General features: G+C 49.8%; 1 protein-coding gene across 5 annotated transcripts in view; it reads right to left on the bottom strand.

Annotated features, from left to right (window-relative positions):
• Nucleotides 1-12065, bottom strand: part of LOC116937906 (triple functional domain protein) — a 197184-nt gene that overhangs the window by 104139 nt on the left and 80980 nt on the right. For all 5 annotated transcript variants that reach the window (XM_032945036.2, XM_032945050.2, XM_032945044.2 and 2 more), the window contains exons 15-26: nt 11525-11684; nt 10097-10292; nt 9607-9773; nt 9062-9181; nt 7646-7837; nt 6882-7031; nt 5704-5818; nt 4539-4654; nt 2518-2631; nt 1510-1692; nt 1065-1180; nt 172-238 (exon numbers count right to left, since the gene is read on the bottom strand). In XM_032945036.2, coding sequence (XP_032800927.2) covers nt 172-238; nt 1065-1180; nt 1510-1692; nt 2518-2631; nt 4539-4654; nt 5704-5818; nt 6882-7031; nt 7646-7837; nt 9062-9181; nt 9607-9773; nt 10097-10292; nt 11525-11684 — 1696 coding nt within the window. The remainder of the gene's footprint in view (nt 1-171; nt 239-1064; nt 1181-1509; nt 1693-2517; nt 2632-4538; nt 4655-5703; nt 5819-6881; nt 7032-7645; nt 7838-9061; nt 9182-9606; nt 9774-10096; nt 10293-11524; nt 11685-12065) is intronic.

The following is a 12065-nucleotide window of genomic DNA, read 5'->3' as shown; positions in this document are numbered from 1 at the left end:
CAACAATACCGCACCCCAAAGGTTGGCACACACACACACACGTGCTTTGAAATTATGTTCAGAGACATAGCAGTTAACAAGAGTCCCCCCCCCCCCGTTTACTCTTGCAAATGAGCGTGCATGCGCATACACTAAAAATACACAATGCACAAACACAAACAATGGCCTTACTTCCAAACACTCGTGTAGATCGCGTACATATGCCTTCTCTGTCTGCAGCAGCTCAGCCATGATGAACCTGTAACATTGAGCAGATGGTTACCCACACCTTTAAAAAAACTTTTAAAGTATGAAAGAGATATAAAGGCCAATTAAACTTCACAAACAGGAGCTCTGGCTTTGATATCCGAGGGATAACACAAGAAAGGGAACGTCCGCGTGCTACTGACATTCACGCAAGCGTAACCCCTGCCCTGTGATTAAAGGAGACATTTATAAAAAAAAGGGCAGTCGTTTTTGTTTAGTCCTTGTTGTGCAATGCAGCATTGTGGGTGGTGAGGAATAAGAACAACTTTGATAATGATGCATTGTGGGAAATATTGAGTGGCAATAATGAAATATAGTGAGCGATACCAACTTGTGGTCATGCAGCGTGGGTGAGCTGGAGCGTAGATAATAATGCATTCTGGGTGGGGTTTGACAAGAGACTGTCGCGAATTTCAGATGAAGTAAAACAGTGATGTTTACTTATGGTGGGTGAGGTGGAGCAGAGAGTGTGATGCATGGGGGGTGTTGATTGGTAATCATGATGGATTGCAGATGAGGTGGAATGGTGGTCAAAATGTATCATGTGTATGGTGCAGCAGAGTTCATGATGCATTGTGGATGATGTTTACTGGTAGTCAATGCATTGGTCATCTGCATTGCAGATGATTTGCAATGGTAGTCATGATGCACAGATCATGGTGTCGTGTTATTTGGTAGTCGTAATGCACTGTGTGTAAGGTGGATCAGTTCCAGATGCAGTGGGCAATGTTGACTGGTGGTCACAAATCGGCAGAGGTTGCGCTGACATGCAGGCGGCGTGGACCAGTGAGCAAACGCCGGTGTGCCTGGACACTCACTCCTTGCGCCGCGCCGACTTGCGGCGTTCCTCGTCCGTGTGGTTGCTGACCTCACGCAGCTTCACTTGCTCGGCCAGGCTGGCCGGGATTGTGTCCAGCTGCAGCTCGCGCTCTTTCTGCACACGCAAACACCACGCGCGCGTACGCGCACACCATATACATGCCGTATACAAAATACCCAATCTTGACCCCCCGAATTACCACATGACCGTTTACAAACTGAGCGCTTATTTCTAGTGATATATTCATCATGAGAGAAACCTTTCGCACGGTGACGTCCAAAAACTTAAAATTTACAAACCCGTCAACAAATACCGCGCATTAGAATCTGGACAGACATACAAGGAGGAACGCTGTCGAAGATTTTTCGCCAAGGATTCATCGTCTTAATCCCATTGCACGCGAAGTTTCTGCCGTGCGAGCGTGCAGCGTGCGAGTGCCGTACGTCGGAGGGGACGCCGAGGGCCTTCTCCAGGGCGGCGCGGTACTTGGCCATGCCGCTGGCGAAGTCGCGGTACTGCTTGTCCACCAGCGACACCCACTTCTTGATGTCCCCGGCGTGCGCGTGGCCCTTCTCCACGAAGCTGTCGGCCAGCTGGATCAGCAGTTTCACGCGCTCCTTCGTTTGCTGATGTCGGCGCACGCCGCACGCACGCACGCACGCACCGACCCCGCACGTACGCCGCAGGTCAGCGCGATCGCGCAATGGACGGGACACCGCAGCTCGAGTATGCTGCCACCCACGCGAATATCATGGACAGATTTATACGCGAGCAACCATTGTCGTTCAATTTACAGGTACAGCACAATCAGTGGCGAAAGTTCAAAGCAGCCCTTATACAACATTCTATGGTGATGATACAATCAGATGAAGCCACCACATGATGTGTAATATTGCGAACAGTGTTCGTAGTGATCACCTATTGTGGAAAATATTTGGCTGGACATATGCATCCTCAACCCTGATACTGTTGGCATGTACTGCAGATGGTACTAATGAGTTGGCCTAGGAAAGACCGTGCCAAATAAAGCGACCTACATTCACTGAGATGCATAGCTCAGCCGCGAACATGGGCGATTGGGGTGAATGCGTGGTACTACTCCCGTCGAACAATTATGTGCAGTGACATGAATCGAACTTGGGTGAGTTTATGGAATGGTGCAGGGGCCACCCCTAATCCCAACAGTACACACACGCAGTCATGCAAGCGCACAGGCACACACACGCACACAAAGGGCAATACACATAAACAAACACACACAACATATTTGCATTAACCCATATTAACCCCGACTGAGATTTGTTCCTTTCAAGCGTCACATTGTGGTATACTGCTCGGGTTCGGACGCGTCACGTGCAAGGCTCGAGCAGCCCAAGCAGCAGGGGATATTTTGCGTGCACATTTGCCTCGAATGGCCCGGCGAGACTCAGGGGGCGAGCCGCGCGTCACACCTTGGCTGCGAGCGTGAACTCATTATGCTCGCGGAGGAGCTCGTGCGTGAACTGGCCGCTCTCCGTGCGCGCGCAGAGGTACGTCTCGCCCGTGCCCTGGATCCAGTCCACGGCCTCGGTTGCCACCAAGCACACGTATATACACACACACACACGTGCAAATAACTCCTGTATGAAACTATAAAAACGAGAAAAATTTTTAGCAGGTAAGGCCCACTGAGCTATATAGCGCTTTTTTAAGAAGCAACCTGGACGCATACGTTAGCTCAACGAAGTGGCTTGTCATGTGGAAATGTATAGCAGCCAAATCCTCGAAAAGACGTGACGTTGATTCTAAATGTGGAGGGAAAAACCGGAGGACCCAGAGAAAAATCCACACCACCACGGGGAGCCAGAATCAGGATCAAACCCACGACCTCTTGTATAACATGCGAGGTAATTAACATCTCCTTTAACAAACTTTTGGGGCAAATGCTGTTAGCGGGCACCAATGAAGGCTGGCATGGCACACAAGAAATCAGATTCATAATATTTATTTATACTGGCCGAATCCAATGAGTTCTACAGCTCTTTTTCGGAGATGTCCAGTAAAAGGTTAGGTGGCCAGCACCACACACGGCCACCTTTGTCTCCCTAGTGGCGATCTTTACACACCACACCAGGTACTCATTTGATGCCGAGTCGCCCTAGGGGAGGCCCAGGACCAGTTTAGATAATCGTCACCGGTGTTGGCCGTGAGCGGGAACCGAACTCGGGTCCCTGGGCTCGTAGCGGTCAGTGTAGCGCTTACCGCTACACGACACGCACTCTACGCGCATGCAGTGTGCGTAGTGTAGCGCACGCGCGCAGTGCAGGAGAACACAAGGTCATCGCCTCCACTACATTAGCTTGTCTCATTGTAATTGAAACTGTCTGGCAGGATGTTGAGATTATTATTATTACCTGAATACATAACCAGGAAAGTGCTTCTCTGTTTACTTATTTGTGTAAATATGAGGTCAATGTTTGTGGTAGCCACAAATAAGACAACTGAAAAGTTTGAGCCGCGAAAATCATGAGATTCTCAAAATCCCGATTATAATATATTTGTTAAGTACCTCAATGGAAATGGTGTTGATTAATGAAAGGCTGAGACAATAATAACTGTGCTTAAGAAAGCCAAGTAAACACAGTATGTTCCTTTTTGCCGATTTTATGTAAATGGTTGATGATAATATTAGAATAGCCTCAAACGGTGTGAGACCAGAGGACACCAAAAGGCGTTTTGGCTCAAAAGAAAGCTATCTCTGGTGTGGACCAATCCGTTTCAAAGACAATGCATATATTATCAGAGTGTGTTTTTTTTGTTTGCATTCTGACCACAACAAGCATTGTGGTTAATGCAGACGCGATTCCTTGTAAAAGGTTTCAGTTTGGTGTTTTAACATCTTAACACCTGTTTTGTTGCCAGAAAAAAGGGGGAAAAAAATCTATTATCATATTTTGATACTGGCAAAGGAGGTCCCATGATGACGATAAAATAATCACCGACGGTTAACGATGATGCAGATGCCACCCCTTTGCCTCGAGTGTCCGCGTGGAACTGCTCTTGCAAAAACGCTGCGAAACGCCGTGCCGTGCGGCCATACAGCGATGTACACACGTGCACACATGCATTGTGGGAGCGAGCTCTGCTGCTGCTGCTGCTGCTGCTATTGATGCACCGGCAGATTTAGTAACACACATAAAAGCAGGTTTCGCACATTACAAAAAAGCTCTTAGCCTTATCCAGACCACCGACTCAAAGAACTGAATGTGCGGCCATTTCGTCATTTCGACCACCAACTGAAAGAGTTCAGAAAATCTGGCCGACCCAAGGCTCAGGGTCTGTGCACATGCAACGCTGCACGAATTTGCGTGTCGTTGAATCGACTCGTTTCCAAGCCCGCGGAAATGTTTTTGTTACGATTGGGGTTTTCTCGACACTTTACAAATTTGGATTCCTGCACCGGTACAACGGACAGATGGTTGAGTCTGCTCACCTGCTTGGCGCTACGCTCAAACACCACATACTGCTGGCACTGGTCCAGCCGGCGCTTACGCATTGTCCAGAAGTGCAGTACGCGGTTCTCTCGCTGCAGAAGCTCGCTCAGGATGGCTGCACAACAGAGATAAAAGCAACAACCCCTTGAGTCCACGCCGACTCCTATTAAATGCAGATAAGCAAGCTCATGGGGGCATGTGAATGTCACAATATGAATGTCACAATAATTGAACCGATAGGCTTTGTGTTATATTCAAAATTTAAATTATATATACAATTATATATATACATACAGTGTGCACTCTATTTTGGCCTTATATTCTTATGTATTATCCTTGTTCATTGCAAATCTTGTCATCTGCACTATATATTTAGTACATGTATTACATATTTTTAAGGTTGTTAATTGTGTTTACAAATAATATTGTATTTATCAACATAATACAAAGATTGCTACCAAAATGTATCCCAGGTCTCCCTTTTAAATAATGAAGATGTATTAACCTCTTTTTTCCTACCTATCCACCATTTTAGCCACCCACTTAACCACGTAAAAAATAACCAACCTACCCATTCACCCAACTACCTATTTGCCTATCCCCTTCACCACTCGCACACTTACACAACCACAATTTCACTAAATATGCCTTTTTATTCATTTGCCTATTTGCCTGTTCATCTACTTGTTCATGTAGCCACTGTTCCCACTTGCACACCCAGGGATTTACCAACCCATATACTTACCAATGATTTACTTACATCCTATCAGCCATCCACCCACCCATCCAAACACCTATCGACTTATTCACCTACCCACCCAACAACCCACGCACCTACAAAGCTGCAGACAAGTCCCATTCCTATTAGCCATCCAGCCACCCACATAACTACAGACTTCTATACCATAAAAACAACCGTCATTCGCCACTAAGTGGCTATGACGTCACCACGGCGCTTGTCCAGGGTAAGCGCACTTTTAGGCCACGTGAAGTGTCGAACGCAGGCAGGAGGCCACGGGAGAGACCCAGGTGCGATGGGTTGACTGGCTGAGATGACTGGCAGACGCACCACCTGTGCCCCCTACTGTGCCAACCATAACATATCTGCCAAAACGGCTCATGGGAGGTAATGGTGGTGGGGGGGGGGGGCGGTGGATGACGTACTTTTGACCTGCTGCTCGGCCCCACGAGTGTGACTGGTCATGCCGGGCATGCTGACGTTGTTGCGGTGAATGTACTTGAGGAACACCTCCGCGTTTCTGCGAGCCAGCGTGCAGGCCTGCGCCAGGCGCGGTGAGAGTTGGAGGTGAGAGAGGGCAGGGTTTGTAAAACACAGCGGGGTTAGGTGGGGATTGGCACAAACACAACGATCGCTCGGGATGACAACGGCACATAGAGCCAGATGCAGGACAATCACCTTGGAAGGTTTAGTCTGACTTGTCAGCACATAAACTTGCTCAGTTTCACTTACAACTGACAGTGCGGATTTGTATGGACGAGAAATGTAACTTTGATTGCTCACATGACAACACAGTGCCATGGTTAACAATGGGCATGCAACAATGCATCGATTAATCAATTAAAATCGATTATTACACTCTTGATACGTGCATCAAGTCGTGTAAAAATCAATAATACATTACTCTCGCGGAATTATACGCAAACTGCACGTTCATTATGTAACCTGAAGGCTCATGGGGCAATTGTGTACCCAGAAAAGGCATAAACAAGACAAATGAGACGTACCCGGTGAGGCGAAAAATACTCGGCTGCTTAATTGAACCATGACCCAGAATCATGACAATTCAATTAATTGAATTTGCTTTTTGTACGATCTGGGCCACGTGATTGGAATTTAAATTCCCCGGAACCGCACAACCCAAGTGAACTCGTGCTTGGCTCTTAGAGGGCACTTCGTTAAATACCAATAACAGCCGCAATTTAATAATGCTAAACATCTTCTGCACGCACAAGTCTGTTTATAATTACATAAGCCTGCTTCTAATAGTGAAACACCATGCAAATGAGCTTATGATCATCATAATGTGTCCAGCTGCTTAACACAAAGAAGGACTCATGAGGATAAACACTTGAACAAGGACTCATTCAAAACGGTAGCTTAGATTTATGAATGCATCTACACCGAGGGATGCTGCTGTGGTGTATCAGCTAGCACACTAGACTTGCAATCCAAAGGTGCCAGTCTCCTGGCATGGCAGTTAAAAATCTTCCCGGCTCGGTCCACGCAGGAATATAAATTGGTTTCACCACAGTTCGTCAATCTGCAGGTGAATTGTGGGTACTCCCACGTCCTTGACCCAGGAGGGGTCAGGAGGCAGCACCTTGAGGAAGGCCTCCTTCTGCTCGAGGTGTTTGTTGATCATGGGCGTGACGTGGTCGCTGTCCGAGCCGGGGCCCAGCTTGTCCCCGCCACCGCACCAGTCCTCCTCGCGCTTGTACTCCTGCTCCAGGGACTCGAGCACCGAGCACACCTGCGGGGTGGCACGCGCAGCGTGAAGGGTGACGCGGGAGGACACCGGGCGAGCTCTGGGTCGGAGAAACGAGGAGATGACAGCGAGGCCAAAGCCTCGTGCCCTGCTTCTTGCTCATTTACAAAGCTAGTTTAGATTATGCTGCCAATCTGATTTCGTGTTCCCCGTACTCATGTACGCACTTCAGTAGACGATGCAAAATGCATTCATCTTGAGGTCAATTCAACTTTGTGGTGGGTCAGAAAAAAGTTCAAGTGTGAGTTGCTGTTAATGTCAAGAATTGAACGCATTGTGTCATCAGGGTGGCATTGCAGTTTCTTTCCCCAATAGAGGTTCAGATCATTCGAGAAAGTTCCATTAATGAGCAACTATTAAGACCGGCACAGCACAAAAAAACTGGTAATGCCGTGCTACGCCCAACCACCTTTATCCCTCTAGTACTGACGTTTGCACACTTTACCAGGCACCGCCGAGCTGACCTAAATGAGAACAAGGACAGAATCCGACGCCACTCGCCACCAACTGCTGCCTGCGGCCAGGAATCGACCTCGCGTTTCCAGGCGAGCGCGAAACGCGAGCAAACGCACGCACGAGCAACACGCACGTGCACTCGCCTGCTCGGACGTCTTGTAAAAAGCGACGGAGGCGTTGACGAGCTTCAGGCGGTCCTCCATCTTGAGCATGAGCTGCTGCCAGTGCGCGGCGACGCGCTCTGCGCACTCGCGGATCGTGTCGGGCGCGTAGTGCACGCTGCCCAGCAGCGACTCGGCCTTCTGCTGCACCTGCAGGGCGCTCTGGTGCGTTTTCTGCCGGCGAGGGAGAGCACGTGGCCAGGCGGGTAAGGGCTCGAGCGGAGAGACGGCGACGCGCGATTACCCTTCTTCCTCCCACCCCCCCCCCCTCCCCCCCTTTCCGAGTGCTTGTTGTGAGCCAGTGGTTGTCATGGCATCAAATATGCCTAATTTGCACGAAGATATGTTATACCTAAGTGGGCTCTTTTCACCTTTGTTGTTATATAAACGGCTGATTAACATGCCGAGGCTTTGTGCGAATCGCTCAATTAGAAAACCTAGTTTATTGTTATTATACAAACTTAAGTGTTTTATACAAAGGAAGTGTGGTTTTAAAATGTGTGGTTATTACATCAGCTGCTGCCAAATTTGACACAACGCAATTGTACTGAATTAGCGCGGTTGGCTACGCATGGCGCGAAAGAAGTTCAACATACATATGTACAAAGCGATGTTTTTAAATAATACCCACCCCTCCTGCAAAAATTAAATACGTCCCCACCCCACACATTCAGACACCATAAACCATACACATTGCAGAGAGACAAATACCTGCAGACTGATGCACACAAACACGTAAACACACACACAGACTAAACACAGATATGCACAACCTCGACTTACATATGGCACCCCACTCAGCCGCTTTTGTCTTGCCAGTGCAATTGTTTACACACTGAGGTTAGGTATCCAGCCTAGGGGAGGCCCAGGACCAGTTCAGATCATCGTCACTGGTGCTGGCCGTGAGCTGGAATCAAAATCGGGTCGCCGGGTTCATAGCGCAGCGTAGCGCTAACCACTCCCCACACACACAACAAGAGCCGCCATTTCCACTTCGTCGCGGTGACGTCACCACAGCACTTGTACCAGTCCAGGTGCACTTTTGAGTGCGCCCACAAAGATAAAGATCCCCCGTATAGCCTTAACAGACTGTGGGGCAAGTGCTGTTAGCGAGCACCTATGAGGGCTGGAACGGCACACGAAGAGGTTGGTGGCCAGCGCCACGCCCGACCGCCTTTGTCTCCCCAGTGGCGATGTTTACACACCGCACCAGGTACTCATTTAAGGCTGAGTCGACCTAGGGGAGGCCCAGGACCGGTTCAGATAATCGTCACTGGTGTTGGCCGTGAGCGGGAATCGAACCCGGGTCGCCAGGTTCATAGCGCAGCGCACTAACCGCTACACTACCGCTCCCCACTGAGTGCGCCCACACACACAGGCACAGACGCACGTACGTACCTCGATAGCGTGCTGGAACTGCTCGTGCTCTCGCTGAAGCTGCTCGGCCTCCGACAGGGAGCAGGCATTGATGAGGCTGGCGCTCAGCATGGACTCCCCATTACGAATCCAGCCCAGCACCTAACAATACAAATATAAACGTGCACCACGCCCGGTCACACACACACACACTATCAGAACAATTACTGTCAACTAGTACCTACTAAAGGTTGGAAAAGCACACTGTCGCTGGCGCAAAACACAAACTATGATTGCGGATTAAAACTGTCGAAGAAAAAGTGAATTTATCAATGGACTCCACTAAAGAGGCACATTAAGGCTTCTGGTTGCATGCAAAGTGCTCTGCAGATCGTATGTGGCGATTACGACGACGGCCCTACAGAAAGACGTCAACAACGACGATGTCCTTTCGCGCCACGTGGGAAGACAAGGACAGGCCAAGGACACGATGATCGACGCAGGTGCGTGTAGCGTGGTTGCAAGCGTGCCGATGCAGCGACGTGCGTGCAGGCCGACGCGGGCACACGCAGGCCTCGGCGCAGTACCTGCTTCACTTCCGTCTGCAGGTGGCGCAGCTGCAGGCACTGCTCCAGGCGCTTGCGATGCTGCTCGGCATTCAGCTCCAGCTCCTGCTGCTTGTCGTGGAGGAACTCCAGCAGCTCTTGAACGCGTGTGCCCATGTCCACGTCCTTGTCGCAAGTCACCTCTATGCCTGCACGTGTGGGGGGGGGAGGGGGGGGGACGGGGCACGCGAGTCGGGCGAACGGTCAGCCGATGACGATGATGACGTTGGTGATGCCGCCGATCGCGACCATGATAAGCGACTACGGTGGTGAACACGTTATCACGTGGGGGGAACTTCAGTCCGCGACATTCACAGGCGAAGCGTCCCAAGCCAAGGCCACCTTCGCGGGGTGGATTTTGAAATGACACCGAGCGCCGCGGGGTAAAACGACCTCCAGCTCCACGATATCGCCACGTGTGAACGCCGCCCGGTGGACGTCAACGTGCGGCCGTGCGACGGGCGGCGCTCACCCGTGGCCTGCACGTCGGTGACAAACTGGTAGAGCTCCTGGCCCTGGCGGATGACGTCGAACACCAGGTTGTTCATGGTCAGGGACTTGTCCGCGTGGCGCTGCAGCCGCTGCTCGGCGAGTGTCAGGTCGTCCGAATCGAACTCGCTGAGCTGCCTCACCAGCTCGTCGTTCCACGCCTCCAGGTCCGACAGCACCTGGTCGCCGCGCACGCAGACACCAACCCGTCCCACTCGGTGTGGAGGAAAGAATTCGATCGCCCCCGGGCACTGACAAATACCGAGTAGCGAAGTGCCGATGACACCCTGCATTAGAATCTGGAAATTTAAGATTTTTCTTGCTTTTATTATTTTGCCAAATTAGACAATAACTGTGTTAGGAGATTGAGGTTTTATATTCTGAACACTCGCAGAGCAGTGTGTTAGAAAACGGCTAGTGGGAAGGAAGCAGCTTTCACAGAGCTACTTCCAGGACACCTACAAGCAACTTTTTTAATTCGCACACTAGGGGGCGTGCACGTTCCCGCACGCCCCACTAAACAGATATATTGATAACATGACAGTCAATAAAATATAAATTATCAGCGCTAGAATTCAGCCAAATGAAGTTAAAACAAGTAAAAAGAGGGGATTTTATTGTGCATCATTGGTGGCCGTCCATCTACTTACTCTAAATCCCCGCACCTCCGATTAGCACGGATGGCTACGTATGGTGTGAGAGACGTTTGACATACATACATACATACGACAATACCTTGCGAATCTCGTCAAGGAGCAGAAATCATCACGCAATCTCTGGTCATCCTCGCAGCGGCTTTTGGCCAACCATCGAACAAAGACGGTCAATGCATCGCGCGCTTTCAGATGCGCTTCTGCGGCCATCTGGAACGCTCTTCCTTCTGATTTTAGGAAGCCACCGGAGCTATGCACTTTTAAATCATCTAGATTGAAAACTCGTTTACTTACAACTGCTTTTCATGGTTAGTTTGTTGTCCTTCCCTCACACCTCCGATTAGCGTGGTTGGCTACGTACGGTGTGAAAGAATATTCTTGGTTCTTTCGGTAAAGTCACGTAGAAGGGAAACAATAAAATAATAAAAATATAAAACAATAAAATTATCACAAATTTTATTGTTTTATATTTTTAAAACAATAAAATTCTCACAAATTTTATTGTTTTGTATTTTTATTATTTTATTGTTTCCCTTCTACGTGACTTTACCGAAAGAACCAAGAATAGGTGTGAAAGAAGTCCAACATACATACACACACATATGTACAACTCGGTTTAATCAGGGGTAGCTGCCCACATTCGAACCCAGGTCTCGTCGGTGCCGGCTCAGTGCTCCCACCAATCCCTGAACCGCGCGCACTCGCGGCCCACATCCACGTCACAACATTTCAGGATGAAGCTCTTTCGGGCAGCCGACCTCAACGGCGTCGCGCTCGAACATTCGCAGCTGCAGGAAGAGGTCGAGCTTGATCTTGCGCTCCTGGAAGATCTCCTCCATCTGCGCCTGCGCCTCGTCCAGCTGGTGCAGCACCCCCTCAACGTGCGCTATCGAGCTGTTCCCGCTGACCATGCACTCCCTGGGGGGGGCGAGGCATGGTGGCGGCAAGGGGCAGGCACACACACGAGGGGTTCCGCTCGATGAGCACCCCGATTTACGACAACGGGAGGAGGAACTTGCCAGAGTGAAGTGGGTGCAATTCGAGCGACGGAGGTCATGGTCGATTCTGGCCAAAGGAGGCCTCCATCCTGCTAAGACTCATGAGAAAATGCCTGCATCATCATCATCAGCATCAGCCGTAATTAACCCACTGCTAGATGAAAGCGATGTTTTGTTTTTTAAAGCAATACCACAATTCGCCACTAATTGACGGTGATGTCACCACGACAACCGTGCCAGGCGAGGTTCACTGAGGCCACGTGAAGTGTCGAAGGCTCGCTGACAGGAGGTCACGGGACAG

Source organism: Petromyzon marinus, chromosome 4 (genome assembly GCF_048934315.1).
Source record: "Petromyzon marinus isolate PM22_M1 ecotype Great Lakes invasive population chromosome 4, UKy_Petmar_22M1.pri1.0, whole genome shotgun sequence".
In the NCBI taxonomy this organism is placed as follows: Eukaryota; Metazoa; Chordata; class Hyperoartia; order Petromyzontiformes; family Petromyzontidae; genus Petromyzon; species Petromyzon marinus.
The sequence above is the reverse complement of the archived record's forward strand: the minus strand, read 5'-3'. Positions and strand labels throughout refer to the sequence as shown.